The sequence below is a fragment of the Gymnoscopelus microlampas genome (assembly GCF_963454915.1).
Source record: "Gymnoscopelus microlampas genome assembly, chromosome: 8".
In the NCBI taxonomy this organism is placed as follows: domain Eukaryota; kingdom Metazoa; phylum Chordata; class Actinopteri; order Myctophiformes; family Myctophidae; genus Gymnoscopelus; species Gymnoscopelus microlampas.
In genome coordinates, this window is record NC_139945.1 from 51,336,070 (window position 1) to 51,363,569 (window position 27,500).

The following is a 27,500-nucleotide window of genomic DNA, read 5'->3' on the forward strand; positions in this document are numbered from 1 at the left end:
TGGTCACTGGGAATATATAGGTACACGCACGCACACGGGCACAACTCTCTCGTTCCTCCCCCCCCACAGTGTCAACCTTTTAACCAGGTTAAGGCGTTACCATGGGAACCACAGATAACAGATGCATTGGCCACTTTGGTTCTCTACCACTCGCTTTCTTATCTCCTCCTTCTTCATTGTCTCAAGTTTGGCCATGTGTCTGGCCGTAGTTTGTGTCTTTTCCAGAAGAAAAAAAAAATAGAAGCCGATGCCAGATCAACTGCCAGCTTGTTTACTAGTGTCCAAATGAGGCGGTTTACTGTTCAACAGAGAGAGAGAGAGAGAGAGAGAGAAACACCCTAATCGCAACGTCCTTTTCGGGCGCAATTATCCTCTCACTCTGACATCCATCCCTCCCCTCCTTCCCCTGCTCCCTTTCTCCCTCTCTCCATCTCTCCATCTCCCTCTCTCGTCTGTCGCTCCCTCGCTCTTCTTGCGGTCGAACATAATTTGAGTGCAATTAACTTCCCTTAAAAGCCCTGGCTGCTTTAAACGCCGTGAATTAGAGGGGAGACAGAAGCACGTGAAGAGAAGGGGGTAAGGGGGGGGGGCTACGAAGGAGGAGGAGAGGTGACAGAGGAAAGACAGAGGCAACGAAAGAGAGAAAGGTTGAGGACTGAAGAGTCGAGGCAAAATGAAAGTCAAAGTCAATAGAGAGAGAGAGAGAGAGAGAGAGAGAGAGAGAGAGAGAGAGAGAGAGAGAGAGAGAGAGAGAGAAGGCTGGGCAATTGACAAAGATTATATCGAAACCGAAATTTTGAATCAATAACCGACTTAATCTTGCTCATGTATAGGTTCACCTAATAATCGAGAAGCAAGTGTTTTTTCTTTTTTTTTATATATCAACGAAACGACACAAAAAGGTCGTAATCGATTTTTTTAACTAAATAATTTAGTCTGATTATTAGCACTTAAGCCGTGTGTTATTCGTTGTACAATGGTGGCGTGCAAATAGAGCTGATCTACCAGCTCTCCTATTAGATAGTAGCTTCTTAATCGTAATCGAGGCAAAAGTTTGAAATAATCTCTGCCCTGCAGAGAGAGACAGACAGACAGACAGACGGTCAGACAGACAGACAGAATAACAGAGGCTGAGAGAGAGAGAGGTGTGTTTGACCTCACTAACAGAGACAGTAAAATACTTCAGCTAGCAGCAGTGAGCCGGCATCAGAGGACAGTCGTAAAGTGCTCGTCACCGTGTGCGACTGAGTGTCCAGAAGTGCGTCGCTCGGGGGATTCTGAAGAATTTCCCGCAACAGACCGGATCAAAACCGGAAGGTCAAAGGCAGATAAGAGATTATAAAAGAAGAGCCAAATTGTTTCCTGTAAACAATTCCTTTTTTTCCCAAAACAGGAAAGCTTTAGAGATACGAGTGATCTCAAATAAAGGAGTTCAGTCCTTGAATGTTATTGTCTTGCGCAGGGAGGTAGATGCATCTTACGTGCACATGCGTGCGCACACACACACACACACACACACACGCACACACACAGAGAGAGAGAAAAGGAATGAACAGTGTCTCTGGATCATTTTACTTTTCTTCCCTTCGGCCTCTCCTTTTCATTCGTTTCCTTCTTTCCCCTCTCCCTTCCTCTGCTCTCTCCTTCTCCCGCTCTCTCTCTCCCCTCTCTCTCTCTCTCCCTCTCTCTCCCTGTGAAGGTCATGCAATTGATTTTCCTCTGTCTATTCATTTTTCAAGACTGGCTTTGAAACGTGGGAAGCAGACAAAAGCCACACTGCCTCCACCCCTTTTTTCTCTCTCTCTCTCTCTCTCTCTCTCTCTCTCTCTCTCTCTCTCTCTCTCTCTCTCTCTCTCTCTCTCTCTCTCTCTCTCTCTCTCTCTCTCTCTCTCTCTCTCTCTCTCTCTCTCTCTCTCTCTCTCTCTCTCTCTCTCTCTCTCTCTCTCTCTCTCTCTCTCTCTCTCTCTCTCTCTCTCTCTCCATCTCCAACTGCCCCATGCCCATCCTAAGCCCTTGGAGGAGCAGGAGAGTGGAAGAATGCAATGTGGGTGTTGCTCACCCTCCTCCTCTCCTCAACCCCCCCCCCCCTCCTCTGTCGCGTCCGTCTCTCTGCGTCTCCTCGGCGCACTTCCTCCCTCGTCCCCTCGTCGTCCCTGTCCTTCGTCCTCCTATGGCTCTCAGCCGGTGATCTGACCACATTCACACACTGGCTGTAGATTAAACCCATGCATCACACTTTACAAACCCTGCCAATGGATTGTGGGTAGACTTGCTCGAACCGCTGTCCAAATTAGCACCCCCACCCCCCCACACACACACACACACACGCACACACACAGACACACAGACACACGCACACAAAAGTGTGTGTGACCTGCTTGGTGCTGTGATTAATGAAGTTGTAAAGGCTGGCACGTGAGATTTCGGGGGGTTTATGGGATGCAACGGTTTGATGGCTCGTCCTCAGCGCACGTTAATGCGAACATAATGCAGCGGGTGTCACGGGACTTCTGAAGGAAGAGGAGCTCAGAGACCAAACGAAGGTCTCAAAACCGCCGTGTCCTCCATAGGCGGCACGACGTCATGGTTGCTGTCGGGTGGGAAGCTTGTATGTGTCCAACACAGATTCTTTTTTATTATTGAAAACAAAGAAGGAAAATATTGAAAATAGCAGATCTACTCCCAGGGTAGTTAATACCCTCACAAAAACATGTAGTAATCCTGGTCACTATACCGCTTCCCCCATGACAGCCGGGGCGCCTGATGGAGGGGAAGGGAACTGGTTGGAATAACGTGTTCCTTCCACGCGCTACGTCCTACCAGGGAAACTCCCCCGTCAGGTGACAAGAAGGTCAGTTGGCTCTCATGCACTGAAGGAAGTATGAGCTCGGCCCTGGCCTCCCCAGGCTGTGGGGGACTGGTGTAGCGCTGGTGTAGGGCTGGTGTAGCGCCCAGGATCACTTAGGAAATTGGCACCGGGTGAAAACAAAATGGGTTACAAAATCGCGGGATAAAAATTATTAAAAGAAAAAAAGAAAATAACAGATCTAAGCAGCGGCTCACGATGCGAGCCGTTGTGAGCTTGAAGATCTGCTATTTTGACTACTTTTGTGCGACACTCTTGTATGATGAAGTAGGGCATTCAAGTTGAAGCGCGACAGCATCGTCATACTGTACGTTTATATTGGCTGTGGCTGCTCTGAAATCACTCACGTCTCACTACATAGTGCGTTTGCCGATTTTCCAGTGCTTTCTGAATGTATAGTGACTATTATTAAATATAATTATTATAGTGGACTCATCGTACCCCACAATGCATCGTGAAAAGTAGTGTGCAACCAATGGTCACTACCAGAGCACTATGCTGTATACTGTACCGTCATGCATTGCTCTGAAAGAAAACTGACAGACGGGAGAGAGGGAGAGAGAGCAGCGCAAAGTGTGGTAAATTTGGGAAAATACGCTCAGTAGGCTATAATATATGTATTATCACAAATTATTACACGGCTTGGTTGAATGCTCGATTCTGATTGGTCAGTCATCGGTCATTATTTCTGGATAATGACCGATGAGCTCTATAACGGACCGCTGTGTAATCAGAGACTCAGAACACCTGCTCATGTCAACCTGTGCTGCTTGGTTATATGCTTTATCCAACATGACAGCCATGTAAACAAACAACCAATGTCATTTACAACTAAACGTTGCTCTCAAGAATGTTTTTGAAAACATTTGAAGTGAGAAATAGACGATGCAATAACCGAGAAGTCATTCTATTTGATCCACTGCGCTTCCTTGTTTATCGTGGCACAACAACGGGGGAATACCAAAACGCTCGCCCCAAAACACAGTCGCCCCGGGGCAAATCCGGCGGTATTACAGGCAAATCGGCAGTAAATAGAATGGGGGGCGAGTGTGTTTTGGGGCAAGTTTTTTTCCATTTCGTCATTTGTTTTTGCGAGGCGAACTTGTCCGCCCAGCCCAATACTTATGGAATACTTTCATTGCCGTAAGCAAGGAAATACTTCGTTTTGTTGTTACTTTTGGGTAAATGTATTTATGTATTTATTAAGTAGCCGTGTAATAAGCGGGATAATGCATGGGGAGGTAGTCATTATTGAAATTTAAAGCCCTTCAGGGCGATTAACCAGCTCGGCTGCGCCTCGGTGGTTAATCGCCCTGTCGGGCTTTAAATTTCAATAGTGACTACCTCCCCATGCATTATCCCTTGCATACATGCTGGTATTTATTATGGATGATCCACCAGACAATATTGATCCATCTGACATTGTTTTAATTGTGCGACAGCAATGATGTAATTAAACTTCAAACGGTGTTGCTTAGTATATGCACTTTTATGCTTTTGTGGTTCTCAACCTGTGGGTCCCAACAGGGGGGTCCCCACATGATTTTTGGGGGGGGGGGGTCCCCAGGTGACAGTGAAGTGACAATTGAAGGACTGAAGGACCCTTTTAATACCTTTTTAGGGGGAAAAAAACACATTTTGCCAAAGAGCTCACTCAGTCTTAACTCCCTCCCTACGGTAGATAGATAGAGAGTAGGAAGGAGTGAAGGATTTCACACAGCAGGTTCCAGACTCCTATGGCCTTGGTGCTGTGTGTGTACACACTGTTTCATAGGCTTCCGCTCTAATACGTCCCACATTATGTGTAGAAGAACTCATCATCACAGGGAAAAAAAAGCTATAGGCCTACTGTATATGCACCTTTTATTGATCTTCCACTCACAGTGTTATGCACGCGGGCCAGTATGTTTCAACATGTCATATCGTGGTTGTCGGGCAGAAACCTCCTATCTCCATGTTTCAACCTTTTATGTTTTTTTTTATCGTGACTGAATGCCCTACTTCAGAGTGTCACGCGAAAGTAGTGGAAAATAGCCGTACAAGCTCTCAATGCTCAAGAGACCTGAAGCCGATTCTACATGTCTACTAAATCCCAACAGTTTTCTGAAAAATGTATGTTTCTATATCAGTGGTGCTCAATCTTTTTCATGTCAAGGACCCCCAAAATTGTATGTATTTGACCGTGGACCCCCATCAAAATATTTTGTTCCAGGGACCCCCCAGAAGCAAAGATTTGAGTTAAAAATGTTCGCTTTTAAAAAAAATATATATATTCAAAGATTTGCACACATTTTCACGAATTTTCAAAAATAGCAGATCTACAAGCTCGTAGCGCGGCACTCGGTGCCGCGCTATGAGCTCGTATATCTGCTATTTTTGAATAGCCCAAAGTGTAAAATAATGCTTTTTAGCTCAAATCTAAAAATGACACAGTTCCAGGTCTTAATGGGTTAAAATGGTTTTAAAATAATATTTAAAAAAAAAAGAACGGTTCTGGACATACAAGGTTTCCACCCGACAGCAACAATAGTCTGTACCAAGGCCGACTGGAGCACAATGCAGCACAATGCAGTGTCTATACAGCGTGCTCAAGGCCACTTGCTGGAAACTTGCATGAGCAGGTGTGTCAGCCGGAGATGGGGTGCAAGTCACCGAGCATAAAAAATAGTTCAAATCTCACTGGTTTGTGCCTCCATACACAACTTCATGTCAGAGTGGAAACTCGGGCATCAAATTAGTAAATCTGGCAAATTACTATGGACTTTATGGCACTGTTTTCTTAACCCTTTAAGACCTGGAACTGTGTCATTTTTAGATTTGAGCTAAAAGCATTATGTTACACTTTGGGCTATTCAAAAATAGCAGATATACAAGCTCATAGCGCGGCACCGAGTGCCGCGCTATGAGCTTGTAGATCTGCTATTTTTGAAAAATCGTGAAAATGTGTGCAAATCTTTGAATATAAATACTTTTAAAGTGAACATTTTTAACTCAAATCTTTGCTTCTGGGGGTCCCTGGAACAACATATTTTGATGGGGGTCCGCGGCCAAATACATATGATTTTGGGGGGTCCTTGACATGAAAAAGATTGAGCACCACTTATGTAGAAACATACGTTTTTCAGAATACTGAGATTTAGGAGACATGTAGAATCGGCTTCAGGTCTCAATCAAACAGGTCCATGGGACTACACCAGTAATCTAAATGGACCCTTTCAGGTTTGTAACTCTGGGAGAAACTGGGGGTTCTTGAAATGGCAAAAGGTTGAGAACCACTAGATTAGGGCATGTTTCCCAGTAGATGAGCCCAATCAGCCCATAGTAAATATACTGTAGAGAGCGACATGTTTAATGTGATCTCTCTTTTTTCGGTGTACAGAAAGCTGCGGTTGACAAAGTGCATATTCATTATATCTACTTATCTACTTATATCTACTTACTGTATGAGAGTAGTAGATATTGTAGCAAACCAACCCACGCATTAATGTGTTTGCTTGTCCTCACATTACATATACTTCACTGACACACGCACACGCACACGCACACACACACACACACACACACACGCACGCACGCACGCACATACACATCTCTAATTGTAGCTGCATCATTTCCCCTCAGTAATAGTAGCAATTAGACAAGCTGTATAATTACACTGTCCTCATTATGTAGTTAATTTCTGTAATTACAAATCGCAGCAATAGTCTCCTCCCTCCTTCCTTTCTGTATCTCTCTCTCCCTCTCGCTCTCTCTCTCTCTCTCTCTCTCTCTCTCTCTCTCTCGTTCTATTCATACCCCAATATGGGGGGGGGGGGGGGGGGGTACCTCAATTAGGCATACGCCATAAGGAAAGTGAGGTGGAGAGGGTGTTTTTAGGTTTATATGCACACACGTGTATGTGTGTGTGTGTTTTGCTAGCGTGCGCTCACATGCATCGCATGCCAAAGGCAATTACGGTGCCTGATAGAGGGCGATGTAATTGCAGAACTCCTGCTGGTCCAGACAGTGTTTTGGTGATATGGCACGGGGGGGGGGGGCTCACACGCTGTGGTCAGGAGTAGGTGTGAAGATGAGTCCTTACGCCATGGACTGCTTGGATAGAAATAGCCTGATTACATGCACACGTATGTGGTCTGTGTCTTTGAGGAACTAACTGGCGGTCAATTTTTTTTCGTGCCCATATTCCTCATGTGATGTGATTGCCTGCCATGGATGAATCGTCAAATGTGCCATTCTGATATATCACACGTACTGTATATATATTTCTATTCAAGCTAGCATACAGGGACAATATTCAAGAGTCATATTTGCTGTTTTACTTTTTGTCCCTCAGTTAAAAAACGGACAAATTAGTGCAACCAATATGATACAATTGCAAAACCAGATCTCATTGAAAGTATACGCACAGTATCAATTTTGTGTTTATGGGTCCTAAGAATGCCTAATAAGTTAAATGTTATGATGTGTATGCAGTCGCATTGTCATGGAGATATTAAAGGACCATACCGGTAGTCTGTCTTGTTTAGCCTATTGACTACAACTCATGGTAAACTTGACAATACTGCCGGCATTTTTCCAAATCATACCAAAGATTTTCAAAGAAGCCAATGGGTTCCATTTGCTCTGGTATGAAAATCAACTTGCCGAGACTTACAAGAGATAGGTAAAAACACAGTGAACTTTCTCTCACCATTATTTTCTGTCAAAGTTTTGTATTTATTTCTTTAAGTTATCTTTGAGTTTTATGGCACTTGAAAGAATGGATTACTTTGAAAAGTCTAGCCGAAAAACATCCCCTGGACAAAAGATTGTTTTAAAACAAAACTCAACGGGACATCTAAATGATGACCGTACTATCAGCCAGAAGAATCATTTTAGAGTGGGTAGGCTCTGGCTCACCATAAAATAGTAAAATCTTATTCCATAAGTAGTCAATGGGGTTATTGGGGTGAACATGCCAGCCCTTTAACAGGGTCTATCTCCATGTGTATCTCAAAGGCATTCATGCAGAAGTGTGAGACTCAAGAATACATTTATTTAAGGTGGATTCCTATAACCATCTGATATAGAAATATTCCCCACACATAGTCCGTTATCTAATGATACAATACTGAATTGTAAAATCCAATTTAAACACATTTGCCATTATTCTCACTGTCGTGTTTGTCTCCATTTGCTGTTATTTGATCATTTAAAAAAAGTTTAATAAAATTAAAATATTACAAAACAAACACCTTTTTTTACTAGATGACAGTGAAAAAAACTTAACAGGCACATGCCCCTTGTGACATACACTGTACAATTGTTAATGTTAAATTAACAGGATTTAACAGGGTAGACAGAGAGCTGCGGAGCAACTTCTCAACCCTCCCCACTCTCTCTCTCTCTCTCACTCTCTCTCTCTCACCTTTGCTGCAGTTGCTGTCCCCCTCCATTAGAGGGCTCCAGGGTGGGTCCCCCTGGCTAGCGAAGGTGCGCATGTGCAGGTAGCTGATGGTCAGCCGGATGACGGAGGCCTTGTCCAGCTGACTGGTGATGGCCCCCGGGAGAGGCAACATCTTGGCCAACTCAAAGAACTCAAAGTTCTCCTTCCCCCTTCGCGAGCGGGCCGCATTACGAGACTTCTCCTTACGCAGGTTCTGGAGACTGCACGTACCGGTGGTGCACGGAGGGGCGGGTCCAAAAGGCCGGTGGAGGTAAGGATGGAGTCAAAGATGATGGAGAAGCACAGGGAAGGAACAAACAAAAACGATTTACAATAGGCTCTATGCACAGCGGCCATATTATCACTTCCTTCACAGGTGTTACCAATGATACTAATGAAGGCTCTGTTCAATTTAGTCTAGCTAGCACAGTGGTTTCCACGACCCCCACAACTCTGAGAGTGTACACCAAATGGACCCTTACGGGTCCCATTTGTACACTCTCAGAGTTACACACCTGTAAGGGGCCATTTGGAAGCCCATGAGGGTCCCTGGACCCCAACTGTAGACCCACTGGTGTAACAGAGTGTTTCCAGTGGGCCAACATGCACAATATCAGCACCCTGACTCTGTTTGACCAGAATGGAACAGAGCCTTCATTAGTATCATTGGTAACACCTGTGAATGTCTTCATAATATGGCTGCTGTGAATAGAGCCTATTAAGGCATTTAGCAGTCGCATATAGCAACTTCAAAGTGCATGATCAGAGTAGAACCAACAAATGACAGGGTGAATGGACAAGTACAGAGCAAAGAAAAACAAATGACTACAAATTAAGCAGGAAACAAAATAAATATCAAACCTGTGGTTGGTATCATCTGTCTCAACGACATACTATTCTAAATGACGTCATTAGCATTTGGTCGAGCAAACAAAATGAAATAAAGAGAAATCACAGACAGGAGAGAAGGGGAGAGAGAAAAGACAGTGATTTTAACCACTTAAACCCTACATCAGGGATATTCAACTAGATTAGGCAGGGGGCCACAATTCTAAAATGACTTGAAGTCAGGGGCCACAAGACTGTGATAACAAAACCGTTTGTTGTGTGCTATAGGTCCGATAGGACACAATAATGGACACATTATGTCCATTATGGTAACTTATTATAGGGCCTGCTTCATACTGCATTCATGCATTTTGATGTTTGAGAGGAACATTTCTGTGTCAGTTCTTGGTGCACTTTTGATATGAAGAAAATAGGAAGTAGACATGTCAGTGTGTTCTGTGCACGGGTCCCTGGTATAGAAGCGTCTTGTATTAATGAAAGTTTTTTCCATTCGTTTTGAGCACCCAGGTGATAAGAGCACAAGCTCTTATGATGTGTTTGAAGTGGATGAAGATGGAGAAGATGGAAGCTGGACAAAACTACATAAAGGATCTCAAAGAAATAATTTTCCATGTACATCCATTAGCTTTTACACAGTCGTATGTTTCATTCAATGACTCAAGAGCGTCCCGGGCTGAATGTCATGATGATGTGACTCAACAGATTGCTGATGAAACACATCTTAAGAGCAGTGCCCTTATCAGCCATGTACTCAAATATAAAAAAAAACTAAAAAACTTTCCATTCAAACACGGAAACACTTTCATCATGCCAGCTTGGCTCCATTATCCTTCTCACAAAGACCATTGGGGGGTACGGTGCACATGACACATTGAAATGCCTACTTCCTATATTTTCAAATCCACAATCAAAGCCTGTGCAGCATAAAGGTCTGGCACAGATATTATCCTCTCAAACATCAAAATGCGTAAATGTAGTATGAAGCAGTATGTCACCAAAATGGACATAATATGTCCATTATCGTCCTATAAGACCTATAACAATGGACACCATAGCTGTAGCCTACCAGCACACAATGGCCCCTTAATTTTGACTGCCAGAGTATTTTCATAAAGTACCCCCCCAGTGCCAGCGATGTTTTTTTTTGTTATTTTGTCATTTAATTTTCAAATAGTTTGTCTTTCTGCGTTTTTAAACACATACCACAGATCGACGAGCAGAGAGCAGTACATTGACACCTCAATCACTCGCTGACTCGTTCGACCCCCTCCAAACAGGCCAAACAGTGTATACGTCATAAACCGGATGTGACGTTTTCGACAATCGCTGATCAGCCTTAAATACGATGTGATACACGACTACGATGACTGATCGTCACCCAGACTATAGAAAATAGAAGTGGAGCTCTCCGTTATTTTTTTATACCGTGTGAAAAAAAAACTGTGTTTTTCCCTATTCTGGCCGAAAATGACCGGGGAAAAAAAATTAGAACCGGAAACGGAATCTGCGTCATGAAACCGGAACCCAGTGAGTCGGAAAGTGAAAGTGATGATGAAAAATAAACAGAACAGCGTGATCACAGTAAAAAGTAAAAACTCGGGATTTCTCGTTCTGGCAGGGAGGGTAAAACTCGGGATAACTCGGGGCTTGGCACTGAGAGAGTTAACGAGTTTTGGTTAACAGTTATGAACAACAAAATGGTAATCCTGTACAACCAACCACCCAAGATTATTATCATTTTTGGGGAATATGGAATGTGTTCCAGGGCCACAAGAAAACTCCCCACGGGCCGAATATGGCCCGCGGGCCTCCAGTTGAATATCACTGCCCTACATAGTTCTTCATACGACGAATAGGTCTGTCTGTGTGTCCAGACCTAATCTCTCAAACCGCGAGACCAGCAAACTTTGTCTGCACTCTGCAGAACACAGACACATTTTTATACTTTTTGAATGTTTAAAAAAATCAGAAATTCTTACAGATTTGCCCAACACAGCGATGCCAGGGTTACTGTCGCTAAGAAGAATGGAGTCAGTTTAGTGTAGAATGATATAGAGACGTCGAGCCGTCTCTCTCCTAATGGCCATTTAAACTGACCACCTGTTGACTGATTTATGCTGTGTATAAACGAGCCCAGCATCAGCCAGGAGAGCTCGTTTCATACAGACACAGAATGACAAAGGCTCCTCGCAATTCAGGTGAAGCAATCTCCATTCTGATCCCATCTCTTGCAGATTGCCTCTGTAATTACAGACAAAATACTTTCTCTGTTCTATCTACCAGACTAAAGCCTGAAAAAAAAGAATAATTGGCTTCAAAACCCTGTACACACACACATGTCTGCACGCACGCGCCCATACACACACACACAAACACCCACACATGCGCACAGAAAGTCTCTCTCTCTGTCTCTCTCTCTCTCTCGTCCGGTCCCGGGGTACTGAGTTGGAGCCGTGATTGAGGGATCAATAGCGGGGGATGAGGGGGGTGGGTTTGGGGGGGGCAGAGTGACAGAGCCCAGGTTACCTGTCTCTCTGATTGGGTATTGACTCTCTTCAATGGGGCCTGAGTGGTGGAATTATGTTGTCACGGCTACTCCAATGTGCGTGCGCGTGTGTGTGTGTGTGTGTGTGTGTGTGTGTGTGTGTGTGTGTGTGTGTGTGTGTGTGTGTGTGTGTGTGTGTGTGTGTGTGTGTGTGTCGGAGAGAGAGAGAGAGAGAGAGAGAGAGAGAGAGAGAGAGACAGACAGAGGGGGGACAGGACGAGGCACCCCCTCCCCCCATGTCATTGATTCTCATTCTAAAATACCCCCAGCAGTGTGTGTACATGTGCTGTCCTCTGTGTGAAAGAGAGTACGAGAAAGACAAAACATACATTACATCCATATAGTATTGTGTGTGTGTGTGTGTGTGTGTGTGTGTGTGTGTGTGTGTGTGTGTGTGTGTGTGTGTGTGTGTGTGTGTGTCTTGTCTTAATCACCCTTTGTGTTTCTCTCTGCTGTTCTATATGCTGTGTAAACAAGTGTGCGTGCATGCGCGTGTGCGCGAGTGCGTGTGTGTGTGTGTGTGTGTGTGTGTGTGTGTGTGTGTGTGTGTGTGTGTGTGTGTGTGTGTGTTGTGGACTAATGCAGCCAGGCTCTGTAACATCTCATTATTATACTGCCTCGACCCCAGCCACTGAGAACAATCGATACACACCCATTGATTCTGCTTAGTTTTTATATCCGCCTATAAATGGCTGGCCATTAATAATTCCAGCCAAATTTACTTAATCTCCCGCTAAGGGGAGGGGATGGCCCGCTTTGACAGCGGTTGGCAGCGGAGCAGACCCCACAGCATGAGCGCAGCGCCGAGGAACAACACACACGCGGCCACGGCCTCGTGTGTGGACTGTGCGTCATTGATAGTGAGTTCTTATTCCATCTGTCGATGTGTACAAGGGTGTTAATGCATGGATTTCAGATCAAGGGGATTAATTCATGGCCATGCATGCAGGCTTATTGTGCACAATATGTGCTGAGGTGTGCTGCACGTGCATGCATTTGCATGTGTGTGTGTGTGTGTGTGTGTGTGTGTGTGTGTGTGTGTGCGTGCGTGCGTGCGTGCGTGCGTGCGTGCGTGCGTGCGTGCGTGCGTGCGTGTCAGTGTGCTTTAGCAAGACAGTGTGGGAGGTTTTTAGTTTTGGGGCTTTATTTTGATAGGACAGTGGAGAGAGACAGAAGACTAAATTGAGAGCCGGGGAGTGGCATGTAGCAAATCTGTCGGACTCAGGAATAGGGCATCGCAGTTCCCGCCCACTTCCTGGTTCCACTGCAAAATACTCAATGCATTTTTCCCATTGACATTTCCAAAAATATTTATATCAATTAATTTAAGCCTAGAATCAAGCTATCCAGGGTCCTGGTGAATCATGACCATAAAACGTTTGATTCTGTGAAAAAACTTTTTTGAAAACGGCAAAATAAAGGGTATTTATTAAATATAGTATATCATATAATTAAATATAAAATAAAAAATCACACCCTGTGTGAAGGTAGCGGCGCCTTTGATACATTTTGTCATCGATATGTGTTTATAATTTGTTTATAGCCACGTGAAGCTTGACCAATCACTTTGTTGACGTGTCTGACCAATTAGAGCGTTGACGTGTCTGACCAATCAGAGCGTTGACGTGTCTGACCAATCAGAGCGTTGACGTGTCTGACCAATCAGAGCGTTGACGGTGAACACGGACAAAGTCAGGTATAGAGCAGGAGCCGCTCTATACCTAAAGGTATAGAGCGGCTAGCGCCGCTAAAAAAAACACAGAAAAAAATGTTTAATGGTCATGATTCACCAGGACCCTGGATGGCTTGATTCTAGGCTTAAATTAATTGATATAAATATTTTTGGAAATGTCAATGGGAAAAATGCATTGAGTATTTTGCAGTGGAACCCGGAAGTGGCCGCAACTGTGATGCCCTATAGGCTCTATTCACAGCAGCCATATTATCACTTCCTTCACAGGTGTGTTACCAATGATACTAATGAAGGCTCACAGGTGTGTAACTCTGGTTCCATTTGTACACTCTCAGAGTTATGGGGGTCATGGAAACCACTGTGCTACACTAAATGGAACAGAGCCTTCATTAGTATCATTGGTAACACCTGTGAATGTCATTCATGTCATTCATAATATGGCTGCTGTGAATAGAGCCTATTGAACCCGGGACACGCTGTCAGGCATCAAACCGTGGCACGTGCGTGCCTTAACCACTTCGAAACATCGGTGCCCAAGCGTGGGAGGTTTTACAAATAGCAGTATTTGCAGGCTCACAACACATCGCCATGCAATGTGTTCTGAGCTTGTAGATTTGCTATTTTCATTATTCGTCATACAACATGCAGTATAGTGGGCTTAAGTCGTTACATCAATATCAATCCTGAGACTGATCTGAATCAACTCGTCTGAAAAACTTCAAACAACAACGCGCGTGTGCGTGCGTGCGTGCGTGTGTCTGTGTGTGCGTGTGTGTGTGTGTGTGTGTGTGTGTGTGTGTGTGTCTGTGTGTGTGTGTGTGTGTGGATGATTTACCATGGCAGTGTGGGAGGTTTAGCCAGCAGTCCTTGTAGGAAATCCCACTCCACACTCACACACTTCCCCTCGCTGACAAACGGCATGGTCGCCATCCCCTCCTCCAATGACGCGCCGACGCTGCTCCTAACGAAGGCACTGATTGGCTGAGGATGTGACATGCGCGCACTTCCTGTTTGGAGATGTGTGACGAGAGAGACAGAGAGAGAGAGAGAGAGAGAGAGAGAGATATGAAAAGAGATACATACAGTACAGTATAAGAAAAGTGTGGTTCAGTCTGCCACCGCAAAGAAAGAACAAAAGAAAGAAAACAGACCGAAAAGGACAGACAGAAAGAAAAAGAAAAAAGAAAGTAAGAAAGACAAAGAGAGACAGACAGAAAAGAAAGAAAGCAAAGGCATCGAAAAGAAACGTGGCAATGCTGAGAGAAGGTGGAGGGCAATTAGTTACAGTTACACTTCTCCCACATAAAGGTCATGCGTCTCTTCCCCAGTGATTGGTCATAAGGGAAGACATAAAGAATCTTATCACAGCAACAATTAAAGTAAAACACCAAGATCATCACACGCCTCCCAGTCTTCCCTCAGAGAACAATCAGGCTTGACTGTTTGACCGTGAGCTTAAAAGGCTAATTTATTACACTTCACCGGCTGACAGAGATGACGTATTTCTAACTGACAGAAAGTGCTTCGCGTCGCCAACAGCAACTTCCCTAACCGCCTCTCCCAAACACACCGCTGTCCATTCCCCTGCAGAAATACACCTCCCTGTCCTCACAAAGAGCCCTCCGCTCACCCATTGCCACTGTGCTCCGACTTCCGCTCAGAGCTGTGTTGACATTTAAAGGGCTGGAGTGGCCTCAAGCGCCCTGGTGTCATGCCCTTAGGCCTTAGATGGCCTCTGCTCACTCTCCGTCTGTCTGTCTTTCTGTCTGTCTGTCTGTCTGTCTATCTGTCGCCTCTCAACCCACGCGCACGCACGCACACACACGCACACGCACACACACACACACACACACACACACACACACACACAGTTATCTTTGTAAAAGTCCGCTCTCTTTCTCTTTCTCTTTCTCTCTTTCTATCTCGTATCATGGGTGGGTCAAGATCTGATAGATTTCCTTAAGCTGTAAAAAAATGAATTGTGATGGGATTATCGTTCATTTCAGTGACTCGAGTAATTTCATCCCCGTTCACTAAAAAGATCAGTTCCAATAATTTGTCCACCGTTCAGTACTTCTGCCCCCCTCATGTCCAATGACCAAAGAGGGGGAGGCATGCGTTAATCCGACAGACCTTTTCTCCGACTATGAGGCATCCGCGTGCGGTTAGGGTTAGGGTGCGGGTTTGGTTCGGGTTTAGTATTGGAAACGTCGGAGCGCTGCGCTGTCGGAGGAATGCGCTGTCGGACTAACGTACTGCACCCCCAAAGAGGAACGTCACTCTTCAGCCAGTCAAAATGTTACATTTTGCCACTGAAACTCGACCGTGTCATCAGGCTTTCCACACAGGAAACTGAACGACTCGAGGAACGATAACGTTTGAGGAAGTGACTGAATTCGTTCCTGTTCACACAAAAGACCGAATCACTCCGAACAAATCGCTCGCGAACGACCCATCACAAAAAATATAATGTATTTTCTAAGCATAGCTATCGATGGATTCCAACAGGTTTGGAGAAGAAGCCACTGCTGTTTTTGAACAGTGGCGTCTGGGCCAGGTAAATCACTCGCACCGCCACCGCAGAGGCCCGGTTCAATTCCAGGCAGCAGTGCTTCTGGCTTCTGGCTCTGCACTGCTGGCTCTTACTGGTTGGTCCGGCTGTCTGTTCAGCGCGGAGGGGATCTAGGGGAGATGGCGTGAACGCTATGCGTCATGCTCTCCTGGTGAAACTCGCTTGCTGTCAGGTTGAAAAGAAGCGGCTGGTGACTCCATGTGTATCAGAGAGAGACGTGTGGTTGTTTACACCCTCCCCAGGACAACAGCGGCAGTTGGCAGCGACAGGAACAACAGTATACAGCGGCAAATTGGCAATGACTAAATCGTATGAAAACTAAAAGGGAAGAGTTGTTGTCTTGTCATTGTCTAATAATTCATCAGGGTATGAAAAACTGGCTGACGATTTGAAGTCCTCCCGTATTTGGGAGTATGGAGATACCGTTCACACGGGTATGTGTATGTATGTGTATACAGTACATACGTAAACATTATGTATTCTTTGCCTTTGTCAGTGTTTTTCTTGTATTATGATTGTGTTTTATCGCTTGTTTCATGTTGTTTGTGGGGCCTACAGATGAAAACTTGCATTCTTGCTAAAGCCTGTGTATTTACATCGCATTATCACGTGTCCGAAATACACAAGGACTTCAAATTGTAGGGCCAGTTTTTCATACACTGACAAATTATTAGACAATGACAAGAATGTTTAGTCCTATAGATTTAGGACAGGGGTCATCAACCCCTGGGCTTGTGATGGACATTTTCCTCAAACTATATTTTTGCCAAGGAGATACAAAATGAGTGGTCAATAATATTACCATAAATAAAATACTAATGCATACTAGTCCAGTAGACACGATGGAGAACACATGCTGTGTTTTTAAAGAGGGAGAGTGGTTAGTCATCATCCCTTTGAACTTTTTTATTTTATTTCATTAAGCTAGTAAGTAGGAAAGCTGAGAGGGAAGGCGTAGATGGAGCAATTTGCAACCCATTTTTAAAAATTGCTTTAAAATTATTTCCATGGCCATCTCTGCACTTTTGTCTACTTTCTACTTCACTTTCTTCACTTTCTAAATCAAAGTGATGGCTTTGAACTTTTCGAAGCATTAAAGAAAATCAGAGACGTTGAGAAGAATTGTCATATTGACATCATCCACCGGTCATTACTCATTAAGCTTAAAAAACTCAGGCTCAGACAGATTTTTCCAGACCCAGTCATTAGGCACGTATCCGCCACTGTTTGGTATTTAAATACCTGTCTGGCAGTGTCTTTATTAGAGTGTTAATGTCAAAGGGCATTTGGGAAGTCAAAATCAGGTCATTAATTGGCATGGAAGACATTTTTTTTAATGGTTCTCTGCAGTGACGTTTCTGGGTGTACTGGCAGCCTAGGCCAGTGGTTCTCAAAGTGGGGTCTGGGGACCCACAGGGGCCCTTAAGGGGGTTCCAGGAGGTCCCCAGCAAAATTGCTTAATAGCATCAAAATATGTTTAACCACTTTAAACCTATTTCATACATCAGCAATGGACAGCAGGAATATCATGATGACGAGTGACTTGCAATTATATTCTGATTTTATTTCAGTAAAGAGGTGTCCAATGATAATGTAGCAGAATAAAATAAAGATAAATCTTGTTTTAAATGCATTGAAGTAGAAGTGAAAGTTGTGATGAGTACGCTATAAACTCAAGTAAAGTATAGAAGTATACCACTGGTATTTCTGCATTAATTAAATCAGTGTCCTAACTATTCTGAAGAAAACCTGGAGACTGGCAAGTCAGACACTGTATACTGTATAAGTGTTTTTATTTTTTAAATAGAAGATTTGCCGCGGACATGGACAAGTCTTGCCACGGACACGTCTGTCCGTGTACGGACACAATCTATGACCCCAGATTTAGGACTAAATGGTATTAGTATTATATTTACACAAATGGTATTAGTATTATATTTACACAGCACTTTTCGAATCGTCCTACCACTCGTGCTTTACAATGCATGCTTTTCATTCACACACCGAAGTCAGAGGCAACCATGCAAGGGAGCAACTCGCTCCACAGGAGCAGATAGGGGTTCATTGGCTTCCTCAACAGCGCTCCGATATGATGCCGGGGCTCGAACCGCAGAACCTTACAGTTCCCAGATGGCCACACTACCTTCTGAGCCACCGCTGCCCCTGGACTAAAGCATTTTAACATTTTATTTTAAGCTTCCAGCATGAAGAAGCATCAAGAGACATCTCCTATGGAATCCGTGGCACACAGAGGGCAGGGCACAGCAGAGGGCAGAGACCCTCTGTCTTTAACTGTAGCTAACTACATCACTGGTGTCACCTTCTCTACTCTGCCTGGATAAATACAATACATACCAAGGACAGGCTGCATACATGAGGGGATATATGCACACGCATAGACACACACACACACACACGCACGCGCACGCACGCACCCGCACAAACACACACACGCACACACTCAGGTTATTACACAGACACGGACACAGGTTATTTGAAATTATGTCACTCCTAGTTTTGCAGTAGCTTCCCTTAACGATGTATGTAAACACACTCTACAGTACACAATCACACACAGTCACACACACATGTACACACACAGTCACTCACACACACACAACCTATTTGATGCAGCAACACGCTGTCCATTCCCTCCCATACCTGTACGTTTATCTCTTAATTGACCGTATCTGTCCTTATCTAATCTCTCGCTCCATCTTTCTGTCCGTCTCTATCGCTCCATCTGCCCCTCTGTGCGTCTCCTTCTATCTGGGCAGACACAGGGGCGTAATGGACGGGGACCTCCACCGTAATTATTCAATCAGCCTCATAACCTTGTCGCAGGTTGGGCGGCCCATTAATGCACTCACCCAAATGGACCCCGCCACTTTGACTGCTAATGCTTCCCGCTAGCTAGCAGCGCGCCGCGCTGAATGTCAACCGTGTCGTCCAGACCAACACAGAGTGTCAATCTGCACAGCAGAGCTCACCTGAGTTCATCTGTAAGGCGGCGCAATGGGAGACTGGAATATGTGGCTTACTATTATTTTGTTGCTGTCGGGCGGAAACCTCATACTGTACGTCCAAACCTGTTACTTTTCATAATTCAAATTTAAAAGTAGCAAAAATAGCCGATCCACAAGCTCAAAGCGCACTGCAATGCGGCGCGTTTTGAGCTTGTAGATCGGCTATTTTGGCTACTTTTGTGTGACACTGTAGTGTGACAAAGTAAGTGGTAATTTACGAAAAGTAAAAAATGGAGATAAGCGGTTTCTGCCCGACAGCAACAATTTGACCAATCAGTCAAAAGCTAAATATGCCATGACTTCAGCTTGAAACGTTACGGCTGATGCTGCTCAAGAATAGCTGCACCACCTATATTTATAATTTATAATATGGGCAATATGGAAAAGAATCGTGTACATAAGGCATATAAAAGACCAGCTAGAACAGTCAGTTCAGAAAAAATTACATCACTTTACTGTAGTGCAGCCTTTAACCAGGAAAAGACATGCAACACTTATGCCATATCTTGAAATCAATATACAAAATCACGATATCGACATAATATCGATATATTGGCCAGCCCTAATTACAAATATGCATGGTGTGTGTGTGTGTGTGCGTGTGCGTGTGCGTGTGTGTGTGTATGTGTGTGTGCGTGTGTGCGTGCGTGTCTGCTTGCATACGTGTGTGGGCATGTTCTGTGGTGTGGGTACGTGGCTGCTTGCATACGTGTGTGTGCGTACGTGCGTACGTGCATACGTGCGTGCCGTGGTCATGTTCCGGGGTGGCTGGATGCGAGCAGCAGCGACATGTGAAGAGGGCACGGCGGGGAGCGTTCAGAGCTGCTCTTCCTCCTCGCATTGGCTTGTCTCTTTGCTTGGCTCCCACTCTGTTTGTTTTCAGCAGGGACGTTTAATTAGGGCCTCCAGCTGTCAGAGGTTCGTTAGTGCGCCCCTCCCCTCTGCTCAGCGCCCCCCACCACCCCCCACACCACCACCACCCCACCCTTCCTCGTAGAGTCAGGAGAGTCGCGCAAATGAACACATTTAAGTCGAGCGGCACGCAGGCAGACAACGGCCCTACTGCCATGCCATTGGTCCCCCCCAGGTAGAGAGACATGCTTGTTTTATGTCACATCTCCACCCCCCCCCCCCCGGGGGTCCAATACAGACTCTGGCTGACACTGGGGCAGGGTAAACAGGCGACTCACACCACTGCAGAGAGAGAGCTACGCGCTACCACGCAAAACTCAAGGGCACGAGAGACTCTATGAATTGTTTTCGACGCAAATACGCAAAATAAATGAAGACATGTTGGAGTAGAATCTAATTGAATCAATAGTGAATCGATTGCTTTGCTTAGCCCAGGAAGAGGATTCGTCATGCCCGTTAATTTGTTTGTTCAAAGCTAATTGTAGAGAAAAGTTGGCGGACACCTTTAAATCCTGTTCGCTGTCTCTTCTCCTCTCTCCTGTACCCCCCAGGGTCTATATAGACCCCAAGCGGCCTATACTTGGCCCCCTACTTTTTACACTCTGAAATCTCTCTGAAAATAGCCGATCAACAAGCTCACAATGTGCTGCAACGTGACGCGGTGTGAGCTTGTGGATCGTTCATTTTCTATGCCTGTTCCCCTGTTACAGTATGGCTTGGCCAAAATAGGGATGCTAGCTAGGGTTGATGTGGTTTTAACTATGTGTACAAGCAACAAATTGTTGGCATGTACATGAAACAGACTTGCAGATAATATTTCATGAAACCGAGAAAAGCCGATATCGCGGTAAGATGTGCAGAAAATATTATGTGGACAGAATACTTGATTGGGCTCGTTTTCTATCCTCCCTTTCATGTTGTTGAGCAGTTGTAAATGAACGTCTGGGGCTGTCAAGAGAGACGAGGTTTGGTATTCTGGCTGGAGGGTTGAAGGCTGCTTATCATGCATTACGGGCCTGGTTGGACCTCAGGATTTGGAAGTCAAAAGACTTTTTAACCCATTAAATCCGGGAACGCATCTGTGTCATTTTAAGATTTCTTTCAATATTTGTCCCTGGAACAAAATATTTTGAGATGGGGGTCCGCGGCCAAATACATATCTAAAAAAAAAATCTAAATCCTAACAGTATGTTATGCAGAGGTGCTTTTCCATGTCAAGGACCCCCAAAATGATATGTATTTGGCCGCAGAGCCCCATCTCAAAATATATTGTTCCATGGACCCCCAGAAGCACAGGTCGGAGTAAAAAATGTTCGCTTTAAAACATATATATGCAAATATTTGCACAAATTTTCCACGATTTCTTCTTTTTTTTTGCAGATCTACAAGCTCATAGCGCAGCACTCTGAGTCTGTATATCAGCTATTTTTGAATAGCCAAAGAAATCCTAAAATGACACAAATGCGTTCCCGGTCTCAATGGGTTAATGCACGATTTTTCAACTACTGATCAATCGACATGAAGATTCCCTCTCTCTCTCTCTCTCTCTGTCTGTCTCTATATGTCTCTCGCTCTCCCTCTATCTCTTAGCATTCCGTATTCCGGCGTGCTCTGCATTTCGCTTCGGCGTCGGAGCGCGAGCTCCGGCTTGCGGGTTGACCTTGACGACTCCGGATCATTCCCGACCCAAGGTTCTCTCCAACTCTCAAGGGCCTTGCCGTGTCCCCCCCCCTCCCACCACCCCCCCCCCCCCCCCCGCCCCCTCTTACCTCTCTCCCCTCCAGCCCCATCCCCCCAACCGCCGCCCCCCCGGGCCCCAGCCCGGGTCATTAATTATCTAATGGAATCAATACGCCGTTAGATTGGACGGGAGTGACCCCGCCCGCCCCCAGGTATCGCCAGCGGTGATGAGGAGGAAGAGGAAAGCGATGGGGCGGGGTGGTGGTGGTGCGTGGGGGGGGGGGGGGGGATGAATGGATGGATGGATGGATGTAAGGGAATGAACGGAACGGCCAGGAGGGAGACGCGGGACACGCTGGTGCTGCTGGTCGTCCCTTAAAACCGGAGGAACACAGCATAAAGAGATGGACATAATAAATAAATGATCAGAGAGAGAGAGAGAGAGAGAGAGAGAGAGAGAGAGAGAGAGAGAGAGAGAGAGAGAGAGAGAGAGAGAGAGAGAGAGATAGGGAGAACGAAGGGATGGGGGATGGAGAGCAAGGATAGAGACAGAGAGAGAGGCAGAGGCAAATCAGAGAGAGAGAGAGAGAGAGAGAGAGAGAGAGAGAGAGAGAGAGAGAGAGAGAGAGAGAGAGAGATAAATGACAGAAGTATGGACATATAGAGATGTGCAGAAAAAGGGGAGAGATTTGCTAATGTTCATCCGCGGTGATCAATATCACTCTTCTAGGTCTCTCCTCCGCCTCAGTCTTTTATTACACAGATCCGTGGCGTGTGCGTGTGCTTTCATGTGCACTCCTCACGGACGCAGCGCAGCAGAAAATCAAACCCATGCCTTTCATGACTGCTATCCACCTCGGCCTCTGTGCGCACACGCACGCGCACACGCGCGCGCACGCACACACACAAAAAGGAATACTCTACACTGCGGTCTCTAGTTACCGTGTGAAATATATAATTAAAACTATCCACTGTCAGTGTCGGCCCAGCACACCGTATTCTGGAGAGCAAAAACATCAACAGATGGGATGAGGTGGTGCTGCTGCTTTCACAAATGCAAGTATCATAAAAACAGGTGCTCTTTTAGATCCAAGGACATAGACGACCAAAAATAGAGAGAGAGAGAGAGAGAGAGAGAAACATACCACGGCACTAATTTTGTTTTTAAAATGTTGCCCACTACACTGTTCAGGGCCATAAATAAGGCTCTACATTTAACAAAAACATATATTTTATTTGATTATTACTTTGTTAGTTCTTAAGTTTGTTAGGGTAAAAAAAAAAAAAACAGTAATTCAACTGCACAGCAAAATCCCCAGTTTAAATTTAAGTCTGAGTGTAAAAATGTACCGGGTGTTTTAACACAGTTAACTTAACACTGAGGATTTTACAGTGTATGTACTGTATGTAACTAACTGTAACACAGTTTCGATAGTACACTTACACTTTCGACAGCCTTGTTAAAATGTTTCAACTGCTATTTTATTTAAATATATCTACCAGACGAGAATGGACCCATTAAGACCTGGAACTGTGTCATTTTTAGATTTGAGCTAAAAAGCATTATTTTACACTTTGGGCTATTCAAAAATAGCAGATATACAAGCTCATAGCGCGGCACCGAGTGCCGCGCTACGATCTTGTAGATCTGCTATTTTTGAAAAATCGTGACAATGTGTGCAAATCTTTGAATATATATATTTTTTTAAGCCAACATTTTTAACTCAAATCTGTGCTTCTGGGGGTTCCTGGAACAAGATATTTTGATGGGGGTCCGCGGCTAAATACATATAATTTTGGGGGTCCTTGACATGAAAAAGATTGAGCACCACTGATATAGAAACATATGTTTTTGAGAATACTGTTGAGATTTAGGAGACATGTAGAATCGGCTTCAGGTCTCAATGGGTTTAAAGGAAGATAGTAAATACCCAGTAAAATCCTGAGCGTTCATTTAATTCTGAGAGTGTACAAATGGACTCAAATCGGGTTCATTTGGACACTCTCAGAATTAATAGAGCACTGGGTATGTTGCTGTGTATAGATGGCTGGCTCTCTTTAAGGCTGAGATGCTAAATCCACTCCTGCAGGCAGAGACCAAATCAGTACTGACCTCCAAATAACCACAGGCCAGAGTAGACCACATATGGGTCACACGCACACACACACACACACACACACACACACACACACACACACACCAATTAGCATGTAGAAAGTGTCAGAGTTCAGGTCAGTGTCAGTGAGTTGCATAAGTTGTGTGGGTGTGCCGAGCATGAAGCGTACCTGTTGGCCTAACAACATCGTACCTACACTGTGAAATCCTGAGTATATCATGAATGACCCGTATCGGTCGATTTTCTGACACTCTCAGTTAAATATTACAACTCAGAGTGTAGTACACAACTATTTAAACAGCCGTGTATGGGGATCGAGGCTCACATATGTACATAATTATGTTTTTCTGCTTCGATAGGAAGAAAAGACGCACGAGAGATGAAACAAAACTCACGAGTCTGACTTGTTCCCAGGATATTGCTCATGATGATTACATTGCGTGTGCCTGTTAATTTAACTCTGAGCGTGTACAAGTGTACATTTGTGTATACACACTCAAAGAGTTTCAAATGGGTAAATGAACAGTGCGGATTTTACTGTGTACAGATACAAGTACTGTAGATGCTGATGAATAGGCTTTTGATGAAAAGCAGAATGCAGACCCAAGTGCATTAGTTTTTTATTTTAGAATTGTTCCATGAAATAACTAATTACATTTCTGTGTTGTATTATTTCCTTCTTCAGATACGAGAAGTGTTAAGACTGGGGATATTTGTGTCTGTCTGTGTGTTTGTCACTTTTATCCGTTGTTGTGTGTGTGCGTGCGTGCGTGCGTGCGTGCGTGTACTTGCGAGCATGTGTGTAAATGTGTGCATGCTTATGCGTGCACAGGCATGTGCATGTTCACATGTATTATGTGTGTGTGCGCATTCTTGCGTCTGTGCGTGACGTGTGTGCATCTGCATTAGAGCCTGACCGACATATCAGTCATACCGACATACCGACATATGTCATTTTTTTGATGACATCGGTATCTGCAATTATCCCATTGAGACCTGGAACGCATCTGTGTCACTTTAGATTTCTTTGGCTATTCAAAAATAGCAAAAATAGCTATTTTGGAAAAATCTTGAAAACATTTCTTTCAAAAAACTGTTAGGATTTAGAAGAATGGCCTCAGGTCTTAATGGGTTATGCAGCCCATGTGTCCTGCCGATGCGCCCTGCACGTCCTTCGTGGCAAAAAAATTCAAAAGGTTTTAAAAAATAATTCTAAATAGCATATCAACAAGCTCTCAACGCGTCATATTGTAAGCTTGCATGCATGTGTGTGTGTGTGTGTGTGAGTGAGTGTGTGCACGTGCGTGCGCGCGCGGGGCCGGTGGCTCCCTTCAGGGCGGTGTGTGAATGACAGCGGGGGTTATGTAAGGCGCCACAGCGGGCCCTGACTGGACAGTCCAAGCGGAGATCAGGTCAGCAGAGTGTGACACTAAACACATCTCCCTGACACCCCACTGACACCCTCTGTCACAGACCCACACACTGTCTGTCAATGGTCTGTGCGTGCGCATGCACGCACGCACACACACACGCACACACACACACACACACACACGCGCACACACACAGAGAGTGTGTGTGAGCGACCGTCTGTCAACAGACCAGACGCGGACACTTCACTGCGTGTGTATGTAATGTCTAGTCTATGCTTCGACTTACGATGGTGTCGCACGGCCGGATACAGCCGATATATATAAGCTCCACTATGTGTCGCGGATCTGTGCGCGACACCGCCGCACGACAAAGTCTAAATCGGTCGGAAGAGAGACAGAAAAAGACAGACGAACATATGCGGAGGAGAGAGAGAGAAAAGAGGAAGGAGCCCGACAATCTACCTGTGTCCATCTGTTTACTGTATGTCTGTCTTCTTCGAGATGAATAAACCAATCAAACACGTCCTGTTTTTACTCGTCATTATCCCTTGCTGGTAATTGCACATTACATCTACGGTATCAGCATTGCCATTCACCTCCTAGTATTTTGCACTTTAGAATATAGCTCATACACTGTAGCACGCTGACAGCTCAAGTCAAAGGTTGTCCGGACATCAGTCTGTCAAGAGGGTCAGAAGATGGGAAACAGCACGTCGCTGACGGACAGAAAAATAGAGACGTTTTTTTTTTTGTGCCGTGAGGTGTGATAAAGCCGCAACCAGTTCAAAATGTACTTCAGAGCAGCTGCAACAACTTCTTTTGTCAGACGTTTCTCTGAGCTGTCGTCATGTTCTTCGCCACTTCTAAGACAACTTTCCCCAGGTAGCCCCCCAGCCGGGGCCTGTCACGCACGCTGTGAGTTGTCATGAACCGCGGCCTCTCTAATCCTATGAGGCACTGTGCGTCTGGCGTCAGGCAAAACAGACCTATAGGGCCCGGACCGCTAAGCGTAGCGGTCCGGGCACCCAGGCTCTAAAGTAGCCTGACAGCACGTTGCGGGTTCGAGTCCCGACCCCGACGGCCTTTGCTGCATGTCACCCGCATCTCTCTCATTTCCAGTCAGTCTACTGTCCTATCCTGTCAATTAAGGCATAAATCTTTTAAAAAAAAAGGAAAACAGACCTGTAGGTTCAGGTCACTACGGAGGCATTGTGCACACGGAAACAAATAAAAATGGATGAGGCATTTTATTGCCTCCGTAAATTGTGGCGGATTCCATGTACTCACATTACATGGGGTTTCGCCTTTTGCCCCCTCCACCTGCTGTTCTGCCCTTTACCCTGCTTACCTATTTACACTGGCACTCCATTATAATCACATAATCCTTGAAATGTAAAAAAAAACAACCTAATTTAAAGCAAAAACGAAAAAGGAATTCAAAATTGACGAGGGACAATAATAATGTTTTGTTACAGGTAAAAACTACATTCGCGATAAACCCATTCTTCACCTCACTGAGCTTATGATTGCTACCGTACATGGCAGATGTGTCATTGTACATTCTGCTAACAGCGACGTTATGATGAAACACACGTTACTGCATGCAGGTTGTTCAGTTAGAATTTATCTGAAGCACGTGCAGTGAGCTGTCAGGTGTGCACACAGATGATGGAGTTGGCAGGGCACTAAACGCCACACAATTTACACAGTGTTAAACACATTTTGGAGTGCTGATCTGGGACTGCAAACACGTACAGGTACGAGTAACACTCACACCCTCTCTCTCTCTCGAATTTGCGAGAACACAGACATTTATGCGAGCACATACAGGCAAGCCGACACGAACAAACACATGCGCGCGCACACACACACACACACACACACACACACACACACACACACACACACACACACACACACACACACACACACACACACACACACACACACACACACACACACACACACACACACACACACACACACACACACACACACACACACACACACACAATCCACTGCAGTTACACTTTTTGTGACTCCCTCGCCCCTTCACTCTCATATCTGTCTTTCCAAATACCCACAGTAACCATGACTGATTAAAAATTATGGTAAAAACAGACCACAACGTACTTCTGGAAATACTGGTGGAAACCAAAATGTCCTCCTGTGTGATGGTTTGATGTTATTTACTTTACGGTGACTGTTTGTCACAGTCATTCTGCCAATTTGGGCCACCTGCTGCAAAACAGCACCCTAAAGGCACAAAATGCGGCCAAGCCAGTAAACTGTGACGAATTCTTCCATGTCTCTGCAGGTAAAAATGGACACACTGCCCAATCCTCTTTCTAACACACCCACACACACACACACCGTTTATCTAGTAATGAAGCACCATTACAGAGGTCATTTAACAGAGTACAGTATATATAATTATGTTTA

At 44.9% G+C, this 27,500-nt stretch overlaps 1 protein-coding gene across 1 annotated transcript in view; it reads right to left on the minus strand.

The window, feature by feature from the left end:
* Positions 1-27,500, minus strand: part of npas1 (neuronal PAS domain protein 1) — a gene marked incomplete at its 3' end in the record, with an annotated part of 60,520 nt that overhangs the window by 32,105 nt on the left and 915 nt on the right. Inside the window, exons 2-3 of the mRNA XM_084063839.1 lie at positions 14,214-14,385; positions 8,274-8,512 (exon numbers count right to left, since the gene is read on the minus strand). Of these exons, the coding sequence (XP_083919965.1) occupies positions 8,274-8,512; positions 14,214-14,374 (400 nt within the window). The 5' untranslated portion in view covers positions 14,375-14,385. The remainder of the gene's footprint in view (positions 1-8,273; positions 8,513-14,213; positions 14,386-27,500) is intronic.